At 64.6% G+C, this 18,908-nt stretch overlaps 4 protein-coding genes across 9 annotated transcripts; 2 read left to right on the top strand and 2 right to left on the bottom strand.

The window, feature by feature from the left end:
* Positions 1–35: 35 nt before the first annotated feature.
* On the top strand, positions 36–2,013 carry DCXR (dicarbonyl and L-xylulose reductase). The gene is made up of 8 exons (XM_074344065.1): positions 36–191; positions 299–396; positions 878–1,032; positions 1,129–1,171; positions 1,244–1,343; positions 1,436–1,500; positions 1,592–1,709; positions 1,817–2,013. The coding sequence occupies exons 1-8, from the start codon at positions 140–142 to the stop codon at positions 1,918–1,920; spliced, it is 735 nt and encodes a 244-aa protein (XP_074200166.1). The 5' UTR covers positions 36–139; the 3' UTR covers positions 1,921–2,013.
* Positions 2,014–3,400: 1,387 nt separating this feature from the next.
* Positions 3,401–6,351, bottom strand: RAC3 (Rac family small GTPase 3). Of its 4 annotated transcripts, XM_074344061.1 has the most exons (7): positions 5,834–6,351; positions 5,126–5,197; positions 4,839–4,956; positions 4,680–4,706; positions 4,480–4,569; positions 4,027–4,186; positions 3,401–3,908 (listed from the first exon to the last, which is right to left on the bottom strand). In XM_074344061.1, exons 1-7 carry the CDS (start codon positions 6,202–6,204, stop codon positions 3,778–3,780), a joined length of 969 nt encoding a protein of 322 aa, XP_074200162.1. In that variant the 5' UTR covers positions 6,205–6,351; the 3' UTR covers positions 3,401–3,777. The 4 variants fall into 4 exon arrangements, with proteins under 4 accessions (XP_074200162.1, XP_074200165.1, XP_074200163.1 ...); XM_074344064.1 differs by lacking the exon at positions 4,480–4,569 and having other exon boundaries at positions 4,023–4,186; positions 4,644–4,706; XM_074344062.1 differs by lacking the exon at positions 4,480–4,569 and having other exon boundaries at positions 4,644–4,706.
* Positions 6,352–6,491: 140 nt separating this feature from the next.
* Positions 6,492–13,998, bottom strand: LRRC45 (leucine rich repeat containing 45). 2 transcript variants are annotated; one of them, XM_010950640.3, is made up of 17 exons: positions 13,506–13,998; positions 12,845–12,906; positions 12,419–12,489; positions 11,977–12,155; positions 11,639–11,767; positions 10,788–10,900; positions 10,389–10,447; positions 10,053–10,130; positions 9,628–9,763; positions 9,453–9,530; positions 9,252–9,363; positions 9,081–9,151; positions 8,502–8,594; positions 8,304–8,396; positions 7,594–7,767; positions 7,365–7,512; positions 6,492–7,133 (listed from the first exon to the last, which is right to left on the bottom strand). In XM_010950640.3, exons 1-17 carry the CDS (start codon positions 13,723–13,725, stop codon positions 6,937–6,939), a joined length of 2,013 nt encoding a protein of 670 aa, XP_010948942.2. In that variant the 5' UTR covers positions 13,726–13,998; the 3' UTR covers positions 6,492–6,936. The 2 variants fall into 2 exon arrangements, with proteins under 2 accessions (XP_010948942.2, XP_045369422.2); XM_045513466.2 differs by having other exon boundaries at positions 7,594–7,764.
* A 308-nt stretch (positions 13,999–14,306) lies between these two features.
* On the top strand, positions 14,307–18,164 carry CENPX (centromere protein X). 2 transcript variants are annotated; one of them, XM_074344067.1, is made up of 5 exons: positions 14,307–14,429; positions 16,890–16,941; positions 17,125–17,178; positions 17,458–17,543; positions 17,638–18,164. In XM_074344067.1, exons 1-5 carry the CDS (start codon positions 14,307–14,309, stop codon positions 17,650–17,652), a joined length of 330 nt encoding a protein of 109 aa, XP_074200168.1. In that variant the 3' UTR covers positions 17,653–18,164. The 2 variants fall into 2 exon arrangements, with proteins under 2 accessions (XP_074200168.1, XP_074200167.1); XM_074344066.1 differs by having other exon boundaries at positions 14,324–14,429; positions 17,455–17,543.
* The last annotated feature ends 744 nt before the right edge of the window (positions 18,165–18,908 follow it).

Here is an 18,908-nt window from a genome sequence, read left to right as displayed (position 1 = left end):
GGCAGGCTGCTATTTGAATGTCCCCGCCTCCCGCCAGAATACCGCCCTGCGATTGGCCCGCCTCGCCCCGCCCCGCGCCCTTCTGGACCCCTGGGCTTGCAGTAGGGCGGCCGCAGTGTGCAGGGCTAAGCCGGACCTCATGGATCTGGGGCTCGCAGGGCACCGGGCGCTTGTCACCGGGGCGGGCAAAGGTGGGCTGGGGTCGGCCAGGGGCGGACAATGGTAGGCTGGAGGGGCGGCTGGGGGCGGCTGGGGGCGGCCGGGGAGGGTTGCTCGCCCTGAGCCGCGCTCCCCGCAGGCATCGGGCGCGGCACAGTCCAAGCGCTGCACGCGGTGGGTGCGCAGGTGGTGGCTGTGAGCCGGACCGAGGCCGACTTGGACAGCCTGGTCCGCGAGGTAGGCGCCGCCCTGTCCCAGCCCAGCGGGGGGCGGGCGGGGACACGCGGGCGCCGGGCCCTGGGGCTCAGCAAGGACCCTAACCAGCCTCCCTCCCCGGGCGCGCCGCCTCCGTGGGCAGCTGACTAGTCGGGAGAATGACGACGCCCCCTGGATTTAGAAAGAGGCAGAAATGGCTGTCTTGCTGGCCCGGGGCCAGAGGCTCCCCAGGCGCAGGGAGGAAGTGGGCTGGCCGGAGGCGGGGCCAGGTTCCTGTTACCCAAGCCCAGAGTTGTCCAGAGGCCCAGTTAACTCCCTGTCCCCCGCATTAGCCTGGGATTCTGAGCCCCCAAAAGGTGACTGGCTCCTCTGGGCCCCGTAACCTCTCTGCTTGTGAGACTGAAAGGTCACCCAGATCCAGCCCCCCTCCGACTGGTGGCAGAGGCCCAGCTGTACGCTTTCTTGGAGCCTCTGGTAGATGACCTCCCCACACCTAACTTAGTGCCCAGGGGTAGAGCCTGTCTGCGTGGACCTGGGTGACTGGGAGGCCACAGAGCGAGCACTGGAAGGTGTGGGCCCCGTGGACCTGCTGGTGAACAATGCCGGCGTGGCACTGCTGCAGCCCTTCCTGGAGGTCACCAAGGAGGCGTGTGACATGTGAGCCAGTGAGGGTGGAGGACCCTGGGGGGAAGGGCTGTCCCCTGCAGCAGCAGCCCCTGTCCCTGACCAGGGTCTATCCATACCTACCTCCAGATCTTTCGATGTGAACCTTCGGGCTGTCATCCAAGTGTCCCAGGTGAGCTGCCTTCAGGGCAGGGGTGGGAATTGGTGGGTGACATTCTGCCTCATGCTCCCTCTGCAATTCTAGATCGTGGCCCGAGGCTTGATAGCTCGGGGAGCCCCAGGATCCATCGTGAATGTCTCCAGCCAGGCCTCCCAGCGTGCCCTGACTAACCACAGCGTCTACAGTGAGCCAACCCTGGCTGTGCCCTGCCCCCCGCCCCTCCCCTCAGGCCTGAGCACCCAGCTCAGGCTCTCCACACTCTGTCCCCCCTCACAGGCTCCACCAAGAGTGCCTTAGACATGCTGACCAAGGGGATGGCTCTGGAGCTTGGGCCACACAAGGTGAGCCCCGCTGGGAGGCCTCCCATCCCCCAGCCCACCTGCCCAGAGAGTCCCAGCCCACCTTGCTGACTTCCTGACTGTCCTGGGGCAGATCCGTGTGAACGCAGTGAACCCCACAGTGGTGATGACTCCCATGGGCCAGGCCAACTGGAGCGACCCCCAGAAGGCCAAGACCATGCTGGACCGCATCCCACTTGGCAGGTTTGCTGGTGAGTCGGGCAGGAGCCCAGCTGGGAATTATACCAGTAACCTGCTTGGGTGAGGGGTGGGAGGGCAGCTCCCTTCACCCACACCCTGAGCCCCACCCTGCCCGCAGAGGTGGAGAACGTGGTGGACACCATCCTCTTCCTGCTGAGTGACCGGAGTAGCATGATCACGGGCGCCACTGTGCCGCTGGATGGGGGCTTCCTGGCCACCTGAGCCCCCTCCACCCACACGTACTCCTGTTCCACGCTGAGCCCACCTTAACCCTCCCCTTCTCCATTCTTCCAATAAACCTGACTCTTCTGCCCAGCCTGCATGCTGATTCCTAGGCTGCTGTCGAGTGGCTGGAAGACACAGAGCTCAGGGGCTGAGTGTGGGAGTGAGTCCCAGATAGAGACGCCCATTCAACTCATATCCCAGGCCGGGCGGCAGCCTGGCTCCCCAGCCTGAGGTCTGCAGGCCTGGCTAAGTCCCTGGCAGGGCTGGGAGATGGAACTTTCCAGAAGGCCAGCTCCTAAGGAGGCTAGTGAATTTGACCAAGGATGGCCTTTGGCCTGGTCCAGAGAGGCCTCTGGGGTGGAAGCAGTAGTGTTTTGAACACAAACATTGGCTGGGATTCCTGGAAGTCAGCGCATAAAAGACAGAAGTGAACTGAGGAGGCAGTGTTGGAAAGTCACTACTTTGTTGACTTGAGTGACTTCTTTGCTGAATCAGACGATGGTTTTCAACTACTGAGAACATTTCCTCAACTTTTTGAGTTATTCACCATGTACTGAACACAGGCACAGCACAAGCTCCAGCTGCAGAATTTGCCCACTTCCATGGTGTAGGTACTCCCACCTGTTTGATGTCCTTGAGGCGGCGCTGGGGAGAGACGGGAGCATCTCACCTCTGCCTGGTATCCCCACCACGCAGACACAGTAGCTCTAAATGACCCACCCGAAAGCACAGATAATAATGTACAAAAATAATTAGAAAGTGATGTGCTTTGAGCATTTGTTAAATTGTGTCTTTGATAGAACTAGTTGTAAGTTTATATAATTATTAACAATAGCTGCTTAAAAACTGGCTAGCAAAATTCCTGAGGTTTAGCAGTCGGCTCAGAGACCCACAGTTTGGTAGCAGAGTGTGGCCTTCTCATCATGGGTCTGCCCAGGAGGAGTGGTGCCCTGTGGCCTCGGGGCGAGGTCGGTGCCAGGCCAGGCTCCCTGCCGTCCCTCCTCCCCGTCCACACCACACTTGTCCTACCTCCACAGCTTCATGGGCCCCTCTGCCTGGATGCCCTTCCTTCCCATGGCCTGGCTCCTTGGGACTCCGCTCAGTGTTCCCCAGACTGGGCGGAACAGCCTTGCCCTCGGCTGTTGGGGCCACGCTGCCCCCTGCCACACCTGGGAGCTGCTTAAGCAGCCAGAGCCCACCCGCTCCCCGGGCCGGGCCCCTCCAGAGGCCCCATCCACATGAGGGGGGCTGTCTTCATCCAGAAGGGGCCGAGTGCACTTGCTCCCTCTATGATCCGGGTCCCTCCTTTGGAAACTGACAGCTCAGTAAGCTCTTCCTTCTCCTCTGGCCCAGGGTTGGGGGATCAAGGTCACCTGCTCTGTACCCATGAATTGGGAAGGGGACTGGGGGCAGAGCACCCGAGGGCAGAGGGGCAGGCAGGGTGAGAGGAGCAGGTCAGGCAGCCAGACAGGCAGGAGATGGTGGAGAACGTTTATTGTATAAAATAAGAAAAGGGCTGCCCCATCCTGGGGCACAAGAACAGAACCCACCCCCCAACCTCCCCCAGCAGGGAAGCCCATCCTGGGGCTGCCCTGGGCCCGCCCCTGCAGCCTGAGGGAGTCCCTGCTCCCTTCTGGCCTCCCGTAGGGACCAGGGGAGGCCGGAGCTGTGCCCCTGGAAAGAGGTGGACAGGATCACCCAGCCCCAGCACCGCCACCAGGGGCAGCAGCCTGGTCCCCATGCTTCCTTCCCCTCCCCACCCACACCACTCCCCCACCGCAGACTCGGGGACATCGAACATCTCGACAGGACAGACATGGGTGGGCACGGGCTGTGCCTCCAGAAGTGGGGGTTCTAGAAGACCGTGCACTTCTTCCCCGGCTTTTTCACGGGAGGTGGGCAGAGAACAGCCCGGATGGCCTCATCAAACACGGTCTTCAGGCCCCGCTGGGTCAGGGCCGAGCACTCCAGGTACTTGACAGAGCCTGGGGGCAGCGAGGGATGGGGGACGCTGAGGGAGTGGGGGCGGCACAGGTGCACAGCAGACGGGGATGCCTCTCTTCCCCGCTCCCCATGCTGGCCGGTCTGGCGGTGCCCACTCACCGATCTCCCTGGCCATAGCCAGGCCCTGGGGGTAGGTGATGGGCGCCAGCTTCTTGTCCCGCAGCCGCTCGACGGTGTCCTTGTCATCTCGGAGGTCCAGCTTGGTGCCCACCAGGAGGATGGGCGTGTGGGGGCAGTGGTGCCGCACCTCTGGGTACCACTGTGGGGACGGAGGCTCTGACCCCTGCTCCTTGGGGCCTTCACCCCAGTCTGGCCCAGAGCAGGCCATGGCTCCCAAGGGCCCCTTCCCTGTGGCGCCTAGACCCACCCTGAATCGTTCCTCTTCACGGGGTGACCGCTGGGTTCAGTGGGGAGATGACCAAGGACAGAAATCCCCAGCCAGGAAGTTTCCAGGCCCATCAGGGCCTCGCAGTCAGGGCCCTCCCTCCCCTGAATGCCTTGCGGCTCGCCACTCCAGCCCCACCCCGACCCCTCGTCACCCCTCTGGACCACCTTCAGACCCCACAGCCAGCAGAACGGCATCACCTCTGCCTCCAAAGGACAGTCTGCCTCTGGAAGGTCTTCAGGCAAGAAACCCCTGCCCTGTAAAGGCAAGTTCTCTGGGCAGCCCCCTCCCCTCCGGCAGAGGATGAACACTTCGTCCAGCCCTGCCCTACCTTGGCTCGAACATTCTCAAAGGAGGCTGGGCTCACCAGGGAGAAGCAGATCAGAAAGACGTCCTTGGGAGAAAAGGAGAGAGAGGCCTAGGCGGAAGTGGTCAAGGAGGGCTGCCGGCCCCAGTACCCCCACGTCAGGACCTCTGGGCCTCCACCTAGCCTCCCAGCCCTGTGGGCAGCCCTGTGGTCGCCTACTGTCTGAGGGTAGGAGAGTGGCCGCAGCCGGTCGTAGTCCTCTTGCCCAGCAGTGTCCCACAGCCCCAGGTTGACCGGCTTCCCGTCAACCATCACATTGGCGGAGTAGTTGTCGAAACTGCAGGAGCGGAGTGAGAAAGGTCGGCCCAGGGCTGGGGCTCTCAGGCCCTCACAGACCTGGAGCCCAGCTGGCCCCTCAGCCCCACCTGGGGAGCCCAGACCGGGCCCACGTGGGCCTGGCCCCCAGGCACCCGCGCCCCCCACGCCAGCCCGCCACAACTGCTCACACGGTGGGGATGTACTCTCCCGGGAAGGCGTTGGTAGTGTAGCTGATCAGCAAGCAGGTCTTCCCCACGGCGCTGTGGAGACAGGGTGAGCCCAGGCTGCTCCCAAGCCCGCCCCAGCTCCCTGCCCAGCAAGGGCAATCCCCTCCCACGGAGCCACAAGCCAAGTGAGGCTGCCCAGGGTGGGGACAGGGGTCCCTGCCCAGCAGATCCTCAGCGACCCAGGGATAGAGGAGGAAAACCAGGGTAGGCAGGCCTCTGGGGGGAGCAGAGTGGTGGGTGCGGGCTGGGGCGAGCTGCCCCACAGCTGCAGGCAGGTGCTGGAAGGGTGGCAGGGGAGGGTGGGGCCGGCTGAAGGTTCAGCCCAGGTGAGAGGCCTGGACCCACCCACTGAGAGGCCAGGCGGGGCCGCGGGCCGCCCGCAGCATCAGGTGGGCCTGGGCTGGAGGCCGGCGCCCTGAGACCAGCCGGGGGTGGGGGGTGTCCCGCCCCCACCGCGTCCTCCCGCCCCTGCTGGGTCCCCCGGCGCCCACGGTCGGTGGGGGGGTCGGGGGCGCGCTGGGGCCGCCCCGCCGGACCCCGAGGCGGGGTCCTGGGCCCGCGCGCGCCGCCTTCTCCGCGCCCGGGAGCCGAGCGCCCCGCGCGGGAGGGTCCCTGGAGCCGCCCCTGCCCGGCGTGCCCGGCCGAGCGGCCCCCGCGCCGCGCACTCACCCGTCGCCGACCACCACACACTTGATGGCCTGCATGGGCGCGGGCCGGGCGGGCGCGGCCGCGAGCCGAGCTGCGGAGAAATGCCCGGCGCCGCAGCCGCCGCGGACCGGAGCCGAGCGCCGAGCCGAGCGGCCGGAGACAGCCGAGCGCCGCCGAGCGCCGGGCGCGGAGACAGCCGAGCGCGGCCGGTCGGGCGGGCGGGGGGCGCGGACCCGCCCCGAACCCGTACCAACGCGCCTTCCAGAGAAATCTGGTGCGGGGCGGGGATATGACGCATCCCCCCGATCCGGTCCCCGAGCTCCTGTGACCCACACTAAGGCACCGCGCAGGCAGACGGCTCCCACCCACCTGGACAGGTTTGGGTGGTCCATGCGCACAGGGTTTCTTCCAGGGAGAACACTCCCAGGGTCCACCCACCCTTCAACCAGGAGACAGCTGGAGACAACTGGTGTTTGCAGTCACCAGAGGCCTCCAAGGCGGGCAACCCCGGGCCCAGCTGTCACCCTCCCCTCCCGTCCGCTGCGGTAGCCAGACCACCACCTCCATCTGGCAGCAGTTGGGGGGGGTGGTGACCCACCCACACCTAGAGGGTATTTTCTGCAGGGTCCAGCCTTGGGAGTACTGGTTGATGTGGGAGAAAGGCTCTGGGACCAAAATGTATCACAAAGTACAAAAGCCTGTATTTCAGAACTGCCGGAGAGAGGGCGTGCTGGGGCCGCTGAGCTCAGGGTTGCTGTTAGAAGGTGACTGAACAGAGGCGGAGGGGCATGGAGGGCTCAGGGCCGCTCCCCCGTCTTCCATCAGGGTCTGTGCTCTCAGGCACATCCTCCTCCTCCCTGGGACTGGACCCAAGGAGTGGGGAAGGGCCAGGGCCCACTACAACCCCCAACCCCCTTGGCCAGCCCTCTGGACCCCTGCAGCGGGGCTGCTCTCAGATCCACCCCGCCACTGATTTTCCGAGTCACCAGCTGTAGACTCTGCCCAAACAGCCCGGGCCTGCCCGATGGATGGCCTGTCCCTTGAGAGGAAGGGATGGGCAGCAGTATGACCCAGACGTCCGGCAGATGCCACCTTCCTGCTGCTTGGAGTTTTCCTGCCTCCCCTCATTTCTGGGGGCTCAGGGTCCTCAGGGGGGACCCTTGCACATAAGCCAGGACAGCATTTTGCAGAAAGCTGGCCCTCTGGGCCTCCTCATCCCGGATCCGGGCGATCTCCGCTTCCTTGAGTCGAAGCTTCTCGCGGAGGGAGGCGTTCTCGCTCTCCCTGTCCAGCAGTGCCTCCCGGTGGTCACTCGCGATCACTGCAGGGAGGAAGCTTGGTGAGGAAGGGGCGCTGGGCGCTGTCTGGGCGCCTGCCATTCCAGAAGCCCCCTGGGGGCTGGGGGACCAGGCTTGCTCACTTGCCTCTTGTGCCAGGACCTCCGGGAGCTGAGACCTCAGCCAGGCTCGGCAGGCCAGGCCAGCCCCCTGTGGGACGACCCAGTGAGGGAGGTCCTGCAGAGACGCTGTGGGGGGCTCCGGGCCCAGCTCACCTTTCAGGTGGCGCTCCAGGGCTGCCACCTTCTCCTTAAGCGCTTCCTGGGCCGTCAGCTCAGCTTTCAGGCGGCCTTTCTGCTCCTGCAGCTCCACCCGCACCCTGGTCACTTCGGCGACCTTTTCCTGGTCCTTGTTTCTCAGTTCCTGCCAAGCATGTGGGTGGGTGGGGGGTGAGATGGAGGCTGGGGCAGGGGCACCCCCGGTAGCCCTCAAAGTCCCAGCTACCTGCTGCAGCTCCTCCAGGCGCCGCTGCAGGCCCTCCACCTGCAGGCCCAGCTGGCTGGCCCTCGCCTGGGCATCGGCCACCGTCTGCTTCTGCTGCAGGCAGGCGCTCTGAGCCTCGTCCCGCGCCTGCGCCAGCAGCCGCAGCTTCTCCTCCAGGTGAGCCAGGCGCTGCTGCTGCAGGCATGGGGGAGGGGCTGGTGAATTGCTTTCTGGCCCGTGGCCGTGAGCTCACGTGGGCAGTGACCCCCTACTCCCCGCTTCAGGCTGAGAGGAGCTTTTATTTGCTGTGTGGAAACCGCACTGTCGCTAAAGTTGTTACGAATACTGCTCTGAATGGGCTCAGCTTGAACAGGGAGCCTCTGGGGACCACTCTCCCCGGGCTCCTCCTCCGGGCCCCAGGCTGATGCCATCCTGCCCTCTGGTCTCCCACTTCCACCATGCCGTCACGGGCTGCACGTTTGGGCCAAACCCCTTCCCCACGGGCCTGGAAGATGTTGGCTCTTTGTGGGGGGTGGATGTGGTCTGACTCTTCCCCACTCCTGCACCCCTGGAGCTTCCATTCTTGACTCCGTCCCTACAGAGATAGGGGACAGCCCTGATCTGGCCCCATGAAGCCTGCGGTGCCGTACAATCCAGAGAGCCCCTGGCAGCCCCTCAGACCTCTCCCTATGGTGGGCGCTGCCAGCAGTAGGCAGCGGCCTTGGGCTCACCTCCTCCAGACGGACTTGGTTCTTGGCCTTGACAAGCTCCTCCTCGGCTTGGCTCCGCTCACTGAGCGCTGCTGCCTTAGCCCGGCTCAGCTCCTGCACCACAGACAGCAATCCCTGGGTCCTTCCTGCAGCCCAGGGACCCATCCCGGCCACATCCGGCCTCCCCAGGGGAGGGCAGAGCTCCAGCGCCCAGCTCACCTCCTCCAGGGACAGCCGCGCGGCTTCCAGCCTCTGCACCCTCTCCTGCATGGCCCTCTCACTCTCCTCCAGGTGCCGAGTCATGTGTTCCACCTGCGGGGCGCAGGGATGGGGCCGGCAGGCTGGCTCCCCAACCTTCAGCTCATCGGATCCCCACCCCAGGAGGCAAGTGAATCATGGGGACCCTTCCAGGTGGGGGCTCGTGGTGGGGTGGACATGGTGCTGATGGGACGCGTGTCCTCATCTGACCTTTCCAAGCGAGGGCTGCCCCAAGCAGCCTTGCAGGTAGCGAGGATGGAGGGTCCATCCCAGCGCTGTCCACCCCCCACCCCCCGATGGCACGGAGCACGTGGCGGCTTGCACTGGGGTGACAGCATGGTCAGGGTCCCTTCTAGAAACTGGTCAGGAGGTTCTGGGTCTGACACCTGCCAGGACTGGTGGAGAACCGCCACCAGAGCCCCACGGGCTCCTGGGGGAGCGCACTGGGAGTGTGCCTTGACACTGTGTCAGACCGAGGTGTCCACAGGCCCTGGTGGGGACGTGAGGGACAAAGGCCAGAGAACGTGACCAATGAGGAACCTCCGTGAAGCGCAAGTGCTCCGAGTCCTCCAGGCTCTGCCGGGACCTCTTCTTCTCGAGCTCCAGGCGCTCTGGAAGCACGGGGGATCGCGTGGGCAGGGCTCCTCTGGTGGCCCCCTGGCTCCCAGGGTCCCCGTCTCCAGGCCCCAGCAGCTGGCCTGGTGTGCCTACCTTCGGCCTGGACTGCCCGCAGCTTCAGCTCGGCAGCCGTGTTGCTCAGCTCCTGCCGGGCCAGGAACAGCTGCTCCTGCTGAGACTTCGCCTTCCGCTCCAGCTCGTCCACCTGAGCCAGTGTCCAGGGAGGGAAGCTTAGGTCCCTGTCGCGAAGCCCCACCCCGGGCTCTCCAGGCGCCTGGCCCCACGCCCCCAGACCTGGTTTCGCAGAAGCAGGTTCTTTTCGTTGGCAGCAGACAAGTCTCTGAGGAGCTTTGACTCCCGCTCTGCAGCTTCCTGGGGGTGAGACAGGGAAAGGGCGCCACTGGCCACCCGCCGCCATGCCCCACCTGCCTGCCCCACGCCCGCCTGCCGCCCAGCCCTCCCTGCCCACCTGCTGCTCCAGCCTGTGCTCCTTCGCCTGTCTCTGTGCCTGGCTCCGACGTTCCTGTTCTGCAGCGGCCAGGAGCTCCCCCAGGTCCCGGGCCTTCTGCTCCGACAGAGCCAGGGCGGCCTCAGCCATCTGCAGCCTGCAAGGAGGAAGAGCCAGCCTTGCCAGCCGACCGTGAGCTCCGCCCCGGCCCCGCCTCCAGCCTTGCTAAGTCCTTGCTGTTCTCCCTCGTGCCAGGTGTCTACCCAGCTAACACTCGGCTCCTCCAAAAAGCCTTCCCAAGTCGGCACCCCAGCCGCTTCCCACTTCTACTTTGTACACTGGGGTCTTGAGTCCTCGCCTGGACGGTCCTCCTCTGCCCTGTGGGCAGGTCTCTAAAGTGTTCCAAAGCACCCCCGACCCCAGTCCTGTGCTCTGTCCCTCCTTACTTGGCCTTGAGGGCTTTGATGACGGAGTGCCTCTCGTCCAGGGCTTCCTGAAGCTGCCCTACACGCACTGCTGATGCCCTGCGGGCCAAGAGGAAGGTCCACGAAGCCCAAGCCCCAGAGCCTCTCCGGGGTTGGCCCTGTAGCAGCCGCTGGTCGTCATGCTCACACAGTGGGCTGAGAATGTGCTCGGTGCTGCCTCTGACCCTCCAGCCCACTGGCTCAGGGAATACACCCCACGACCACAGGTGAGGTCACTCTGAGGCTAGAGCCGGGATTCGAACCCCGGGCACCTCCACCGCGCCGCCCCTCTGCCCCCAGTTCTGGGGCCATGCTCACCTGCTGCTCCGGGCCATCTCTTCTCTCTGCCTGTCAATCGTCTCCATCAAGTCCAGGAACTGGGGACAGAACCGGACAGAACCCCTTCAGGGTCCAGAGCCTGCCCGCTGCCCATGCGGGCGGGAAGGTGGCCAACATGCACTGAGGCAGCAGGACACCAAGCGGCTCAGCCCCATCCAAACGGAGGATGGGTCCCATGAAGGGGAACCCACCCACCCAGCCAGAGGGCATCAAACAAGAGGCTGCCTCCTGGGCCTGGGTGGGCTGTTTGGAGAGATTCCAGGGCCAAAGGAGTGAGATGGCCCTGGCACTGGGCCAAGGGGGGGCCCTTCATCCACAGGGCAGGGCTGGGGTTGCGGCCGGGCAGGCGTCTGCGGTCAGAGACGGTGCCACCCTCACCTGCTTGGACTTCTCTTCCCGGAGGTGCTGCACCTCCTTGCTGAGCACGTGGGTGCGGGCCTGGTTCTCCCGGAAGGCGGTCTGCCGGTCCTGGTTGTGGTCCATGGCCTGCTCTGTTGGGAAAAGCCAAGTCATCTACCAGGGGTGCTGAGCCTTGGGAGTGGCTGATGGCCGGCCGAACCCCGTGCCCAGAAGGCCCCGTGTAAGGCAGTGTCTCACCCCACAAGTCAGACAGACCCCTCAGGGCACTAGCAGATGAGGGGCTCAGCAGGGGTGGGGGTGACGGTGAGGCCAGGAGCTTGGGAGGCACATGGCAGGGGGATGCACAGGAAGCGGTGGAGGAGGCTGCTCCACTTCCACAAGAGGTGGGCACTTGGGCTCTGCCCCAAATATCAAAGACACACTGCCTGACTTTCAAGAGGTAACTGCTGAGCTCAGCTCCTGGGTTCTAGAGAGATCCAGGACAGGAGCCAGCCAGAAACAGCCATGGGACCAGAAGCAATGACAACAGCTGGAGGCAGGGCCAAGGACCAAGTGGGAGAGGCCACGTGTTGGGCAGACCCAGCAGCAGGGTGACCCCACACTAGATTCCAGCCCAAGCTTGGGCCCTCAGGTGGCCGGCGCCGCTGGCAGGACAAGGAGCCATGGGAGTGAGTTGTCGGCGTCAGGACGGGAGCAGCGCCGGGCAGTCAGCGCTCGCTCTGGTTTTAACGGGCTACAGTCCTGATGCGCTCACGCGCTCTGGCTGAGCCGCCCACCCTGGGTGGCTAGGCCTCTGTCAGAGGGGATCAGCTTCATGCTCATGACCTGCTCCAAGTGCTGGAAGCTGCCAGCAGCCCGCACGCCCATACCCACAGCTCTGAGGACATCCCCCGGGATGCTGTTCCCAGCCAGCTCCAGCCTCCACAGGGTTCTGTTGCTGGGGAGACAGTTCACCAGGGCGCGGCCGCCAAGGAGGCCGATGTGATTCCAGCGCAGGTCTGAAAGGAAACCTGTTGTCACCGGACAGAGAACACCTGGCAGGGGTGGGAGGGCCAGGCCAGCCTAAGCTGCTTCCTTTGTGGGGCTGGGGCTGCCTGTGATCGGCCACAGACCGGGGAGCAGGAGATGCAACCCCCACCCCCACCCCAAGACCCAGACGGCCTGGCTGGGCCTGAGGACCCGGGAGGGCAGTGCCGGGTGGCCTCACCCAGCTGCTGAAGGCTGGCATTGCTCTTCAGGGCCAGGGCCAGCTCCTCGGCGCCCTTGTGGCTGATCTGGTTGTTGCGGAGGTCCAGCTGCCGCAGGGCGCTGTTGGCCGCCAGGGCCCCACAGAAGGTGGCGAAGGCTTCTTCCCAGGTGCCCAGGCTGTTCCACTCCAGGGTGAGGCTGCGGGAAGCAGGGGCATGAGGTCATGGCACTGGAGGGCATCCTGCTCCCACAGGCTCCAAGGGGGTGAGGAGGGGTGCTGGCTTGGGGGTCTCTGGCACTTTCAGGCTGGAGCCGCCTGCTCCCACCTACTCCCCACCCATAAGTGGGAAAGACAGAGACTGGAGTGAAGGAGTGAGCTCTCTCATGTTGCAGAACCACGTTCTCTGGAGCCAACCTAGAACCGTGGTTGAGGGCAGCGAGGGCAGGGACCCCCACGCTACCTCTGAATGGACTTGTTCTGTCGGAGGAGTTTTCCCAGTGCCTCGGCCCCTGTGGCTCGAAGGTTATTGCCCTAGGAAAGGAAGAGGCCAGCCAGTCACTCCCCACCACCCCGGGCTGGGCTCTGACCTCCGTGGTCAGGCAGTGGGCAAGGCCACGAGAGCTCTAGACAGAAAATGTGGCCCCTGTCAGGTTCTGCTTTCCCTGACCACAGGAGGGCTCCTGGTGTGGACGCTCTGGAACTCACATTCCTGCCCTCCAGACACTGGCCCCCAAGCAAGAGACCACAAGAAAACGGTGCAGGGCCTGTGTGCCGAGTGCTTACAGAAGGAGTCTCTGGCTGCCATCTGGACCCCTGGCTGCCAGGACACCTGTATCTCCTCTACCCTCTTCTCAGGTGGCACGCCCCTGAGCACAAATCCACCCACCTTTAGATCCAGAAACCGCACCACGGTGTTGACACACAGCCCCTGCAGCAGCAGTGTGGCCCCTGGAAGACAGCAGGGCAGTCACTCTCCACCCCTTGGTAGCTCCATCTGGGGGCAGCTCCCCCAACGTCAGGGAGGGACGACAGTCCCGGTGGCCCCCATTAGTCAGGGTTCATGCCAAAAATGGGTCACCTTACTCACTGTGTCACATTGCGGAGGGGGTAGGGTACAGCTCAGTGGTAGAATGTGTGCCTAGCATGCACGAGGTCCTGGGTTCAATCCCCAGTACCTCCGTCAAAATAAGTAAAATGAAACTTAAAAAAAAAATCTGCCAAGTGCAGAGTCAGCCTGCTGACCCTTGCTGGAACTCTCCTAAGTGGAGGGACCCTACAGAGAAACAGCCCTCTGCTCACAGGTTTCACGGGCAGATGCTGCTGCTTGCTGTAACTACAGTAAAGGGGAGAAACCTCGGGGAAGGGTTGGGGTGGGAGGACAGAGAATTCCTTGCTGGAGGCTGCCAAGCACCAAGGACGGGGCGTGTGCAGCAAACAAGCAGCGAGGCAGAGCAGGAAAGGCTGCCCTGAAGCACAGAGCTTGACTCCAGCCTCAACTCTGAAGTTGGAAGGGCTGCCCTGGCTCCTGCCAGCCCTGCGGTGCCCACCTTCCTCGCTCAGCATGCAGTCACTCAGGATGAGCTCGGTCAGCAGTGACCCCTTCTGCAACAGCTTGCCCAGGGCCCTGCAGCTGTCCACTGTCAGGCTCTGTGTGGCCAGGTCCAGCCGGCCCCGGGACAGCTCCTGCAATTGCTGCAGGACACTCTCCTGCGGCTCGGCCCCGCTCTCCTTACACAGCCGGCTGTAGGCGCGCCGGAGCTCCTCCATGTCCCTGGAGTGCCAGCAGGGCCTCCCCCGAACGCTCACCAGCTGGGGCCGGGAAGCCGGGGAAGCAGACTGCTGGCCCTTGCTCGGGGCTCCTGCCCCTGTCGGCAGTAGGGCAGGGCCTCTCCCCCGGGGGCCTCCAGAGAGCCTCCGGCAGCGCAGTGCGGAGCACAGGGACCCTAAGTCCTCAGCAGCCGAGGAACGAGGAGCAAACTGAGTTGGTTCTACAGGCGGAGGCCCCAAGAGGACGGGGGCGGGTGATTCCCAGTCGGGGGACCGCTGGAGCCGGGGACCGGGGAGGAGGGCGTCTTCGGGGGCAAAGCCTCCAGCCCCGGGGCTGGTCCCGGCGTCGCACGCGCCCCTGGGCTCCAGGACCTCAGCCTCAGCCCTCGCGCCGTGGACCCCCGCCCCCTCGCCACGGGTCTACGCGGCCGCGGCGCGCCTCGGTATCCAGGAAGAGCAGGGAAAGCCGGGAAGGCCTGGCGGAAACTACGACTCCCAGGAGGCCCTGCGGAGGAGTGGGGCTCACCCAGGCCCAATTAGGGCAAACGAGCGGGCGCGCGCGGCCAGCCCATTGGCTGGAGATGCGAGGGCGGGGCTCCGGAAGGCGCGCTCAGGGCTCATTGGCTGAAGGCGCAGGGGCGGGGCTTCGGAAGACGCGCGTCTTGGCCGCAGTCATGGAGGAAACCGGCGCGGGCTTCCGGAAAGTGAGAGAGGGCCCGCGGGGCCGTGGGTAGCGGGCGAGGGGAGCGGGCTGGGGGCGCCGGGCAGGGCGGGGGACCGGCGCTGGCGCGGGTCTGGCGAGGACTCCGCAGCCCCGCCGGCTGGGTGACCCACGTGCGGGTTCCGAGCCAGCCCCCGCGCTGCCGGCCGGTGCCTTCTAGGGTGGGCCCATCCCCAGAATCCGGCCACGACCCCCACCCCGCGCGCCCTTCATCCTCCGTGGATGGGGTCTCGCGGCCGGGTAGCAGAACGTTGGTAGGCACCCTGGTCTGCGGCAGGAGGGTGAGGGTCTGCAAGTGCCGGCGGAAGTGCCGGGGGACTCCCTAGGTGCTCTAGCACAGAGCGGCCCAGCTCGCTGGTAGTCACATCCCTGCGTCCTCTAAAGCTTACTTTTGGCCTCTTCCCTGTCACGCCCGCTCTGTGCTTTGCGCTTCACCCGAGTCCGGCCGGCTGTGTCATCTGGGGTGTCTGGCTCCACCAGTGCTTTTCTTAGCTCCACACCTCGCACAGTCAGGCACTGTTCCATGCACTTAACATAGGTTAGCCCACTTAACTGCTCAACCACTACTTCCACTTACCAGTGGGACCATCCGCCTCCGGAGTCTGCCCCTTTGCTCTGCACCTGGCGGGTGCGTCTCTGGGTAGGCGGGTAGCGAGGTCCGCTGGCTCCCATACCCTGCAGGCTGTGAGTGGGCTCTGAGTCTCACTTTGTTGCCCTGCTCTAAGGTCAGTAGGCCCTGAGCCCTTGCCATCAGGCCTTTGTGGACCTGGGGCGGGAGGGAGGGTCACAGCCCGTGAGCACTTCCTTGTGCAGCCAGCCCCCGGTGAGGGTTTTTCCTCTTCTTTATCACCCAGGATCACCACTGCCCTGGCCTGAAAGGGGTTAGTGATGTCAAAGGGAAAATCACTGCGACTGGGTGACTGGCGGGGTTGTAGGAGCCCCCCACCATGACGGCTGCAGAGGGGAGCACTTGCCTGGGCCTCCTTCCCACGGTCCTGGGCAGCCCTGGAGTCCACCCCAAGGGCTTTGGCCCGAGCTGGGGTTGTGGTCATCACCCAGGTTCAGGGCTGTCCTGGACCAGGGTGACAGGGAGGGAGGGGTCGTGGTACCTCCATGCAGTGGGGCAAAGGCTGACTGCACCCCACGTCCCATCCTGCTCTCTGCAAGCTTATGGAACCTCCTCTCCCAGCTGGTGCTGCTTCCTTTAATTGTCACGACAAGCTAATGCACCTGCCCCCAGTGCAGCAGCCCGGCTGAGTTAGCTCTTCCCCAGGGTCTGGGAGCAGGTGGGGCAGTAGAGCCCCCTGGGCCTTTTCTGGTACCTTTCAGGGACACAGCAAGGACCAGCAGGTGGCGCCAAGCTCACAGGTCACTGCTGGGAGGGTGAGGCCAGTGCAGCCACTGCCCCAAGTGACCTGTGGCAAGCTCTTACCGTCCCGAGCCCAAGCCCTGCTCCCTCGCACCCTCCTCCACTCTGCTCCCCAGCTCTACTGAGCTGCACTGGGCCAGGGATGCCACTGCCTGTGACCAAGGCTGGAGGCCTGATGGGTCCCCAGCTCACCATCCCTGCACGACACCCTGTTGCTGGGCTGCTGGGTGCCCACAGCTGGTGTCCTCCTGCCACCCCGGCGTTCTGCTCTACCGGCTCATTTGCAACCTCTTCTAGCCGCTTCCTGTCCTGGGCAACCTCCCTCGCCCACCCACGTGCGGCCACCTCCCAGATCCTCACCCCCCAACTTCGACCTTCTCTCAGTCACAGCCACTCACTGGCCACTCTGCTTGGGCGCCTCATGCAACATGTCCCCAGCTGAGCGCCTGCATTGCTGGGCCCCAGAATCCACTTCTGCTTAGTGGCAGCATCCTTTAGGGCTCAAGCCTCCGCCTTGAGGAGTCTTGGCCCTGACCTGCCCTGGTCCCATCCCCCTTGTCCCGCATCTTGACTGCTCATTGATGGAGGAGCCCGGCCCCTGCCCAGCTCTGTGGCTCCCACGGTGCCCTTCCCTGTTACGCGAAGATTCCCTTACTCCCCACGCAGCAGGCTCCAGGGAGGGACCTGGGATGGAGCTGACCAAGTGCCTGGAGCAGGGTTTGGCAAAGCTAGGCGGTGCTGGTGGCATGGACTGGCCTGTAAAGGGGCCACTGTGGGGAGAGCACCTGGTTCCTGGGGGCAGGAGCACCAGACTGCTCTGGATCCCAGGAGGACTGGAGCCCCGGAAAACAGCGGGCAGGCACCTGGACCACTCCCACCTGTCTGCCACACGCATCTAATTTCTGGTTCTGGAGATTTCTCCCCACCCCGGCAGAGGCCCCACTGTCAGAGCGTTTCCAGCTGGAAATCACAACCCCATCCCAACCAGCACTAAATGCCTAAGGAGTCTGCAGCAGCCGGGGGTGAGGCGGGGCGGGGGGCAGCGGCCCACTGATGCCCACTGTGTTCCCACAGGAACTAGTGAGCAAGCTGCTGCACCTGCACTTTAAAGAGGACAAGACCAAAGGTGTGTGACGGGGGGGCGGGGGCTGGGGGGCTGCCAGGCCCGGGGGCTCCACTGTAGCTCTGCAGGGACCAGGGCCTCAGGGAGGGCTGGGGAGGGGGCTGAAGGGCACCAGCAGGGCCGAGCCAGGTCAGAAGTGGGGCAGGGAGGGGGTGCATGTCCCCTAACACCCCCTTCACCTTGCAGTCAGTGGGGACGCACTGCAGCTCACGGCGGAGCTCCTGAAGATCTTTGTCATAGGTGAGCAGAGGGGCCCTGGCAGCGTCCCCTGGTGTCCCACCCGCTCCTGTGCAGACCATTCATGATCTCTCTGGTTTCTGTGGAGAAACCAAAACACTTTTCGCATTTTTCCCACAAGCACCTAAGCTGTGTCCCTGGAAAGCCTCGTGTTTCAGGGGCCTCAGGCTCAGTCTTCTGAGCTGTCAGCTGGCACAGGGGTGGAGGAGCCACCAGGGCTGAGGCCTGGGAGGTTTGGGGTTCCAGCCCCCCAGCCTTACTTCCCCCGTGTTGCGGTAGAAGCAGCCATCCGCAGCGTGCGGCAGGCCCAGGCGGAGGAGCTGGGCTGCGTGGACTTGGACCAGCTGGAGAAGGTGCTGCCTCAGCTGGTAGGTGGGCCTCCGGCAACACGGCCTGGCGGAGGGGGTGTGGGGGGTGAGCTGGCACGCACCCGCAAGGCCCTGAGTGCCCCTCCCTCCACAGCTTCTGGACTTCTAGGGGTGTCCACCCTCACTGGCAGCCTGTCCGAGTCACCAGCAAGTCCCATGTCCACGTGTTCTCCACGGCTTCTGGCTTCAGACGAGGCGGGAGCTGCTGATCCTCCAGGTTCTCCAGCTCCGAGGACTGGCCAGGTCCCAGCAAGCGTACCGCCCTTCCTCATTGTCCTCTCTCCCTGCTGCTGACAGCCTGGACACAGCAGATGGGGGGGTGTCACTGACAGGATGGGGGCCTGAGTGGGGAACCTGGGCAGGTGCCCTCCCCTTGCGCCTCCTGGGGCAGCTGAGAAGCACTTGGTCTTTGGGGAGCAGGTGCCAGGAAGAGCGGGACCGTTGCCCAAGCAGTTAGCCCATATGTACCCCACAGACAAACGGAAGTGCATGGTTCTGCACTGACATCAAAGTTCGTAAGTCACCTCCAAGCCATTTGATGTTCCTCCCAGAAGATGCTGCCCTGAACTGTAAGTTTGTCCCCACAAAGCAACATCAATAAATCAAAGCCACCTCCCCAGGCACAGCCTCCTGTTGCCATTAATCACCCCAAGTCGAGTTGCTTCACGTGTGAGCCTCCTGCTGTGCACGGGCCTGGCGCTCGCGCGGAGCCCCGCACGTGTGGCTGCTCGCCCGGGATGGTGCCTGTGCCACAGGGCGGCTGTGGGTGTGGGGTGTTACTGCTGGCCGGCAGGCAGGCCCAGGAACAAGCGGGCAGGGCTGCTGGGGGTCACGCCCCTGGGAAGGACCCCTGGCCCAGGGCAACTCCAGGGCCAGGCAGGGTGACCCGGCCACGCTCACCTGGGACCTGCGAGAAGCTGGGTCTGCAAAGCCTGGCTGCCCTCTGGGACCTCCTCCTGCTTGGCCAGGCCACCTGCACCCCACAGCATCCACCTCCCCTGAATTCTGAAAGCTGCTTGGATTCCTTGGAGCCCAGGAGGACCCAGCGACCCCGGAGTCAGCGGACCTGGCGCACTGGGGAGGGACACTGGCTCCCCTGCAGCCACGGGCACCTGAGGAGCCACGTCCCCGCCCAAAGATGGCATGGTTGGCGGGGCAAGCCCTCCCTCCCTCATTTAGCCCTGCTGTCTTCCCCCTGCACCCCTTCCCCGCCTCTGCCCCCCACCTTCCTCTCCCCGCTCCCGGCAGGGAGTCTTGGGGCTTCAAAGCTCTGGGTGCATGTGGAAGTAATTAGACCTGAGGGGAGAGGCTGGCGACCAGTGCCAGAGCCTGTGCCCCACGGACACTTTGAAGTGCACTCAGATG

This window comes from Camelus bactrianus, chromosome 16 (assembly GCF_048773025.1).
Source record: "Camelus bactrianus isolate YW-2024 breed Bactrian camel chromosome 16, ASM4877302v1, whole genome shotgun sequence".
NCBI classification, from domain to species: domain Eukaryota; kingdom Metazoa; phylum Chordata; class Mammalia; order Artiodactyla; family Camelidae; genus Camelus; species Camelus bactrianus.
The sequence above is the reverse complement of the archived record's forward strand: the minus strand, read 5'-3'. Positions and strand labels throughout refer to the sequence as shown.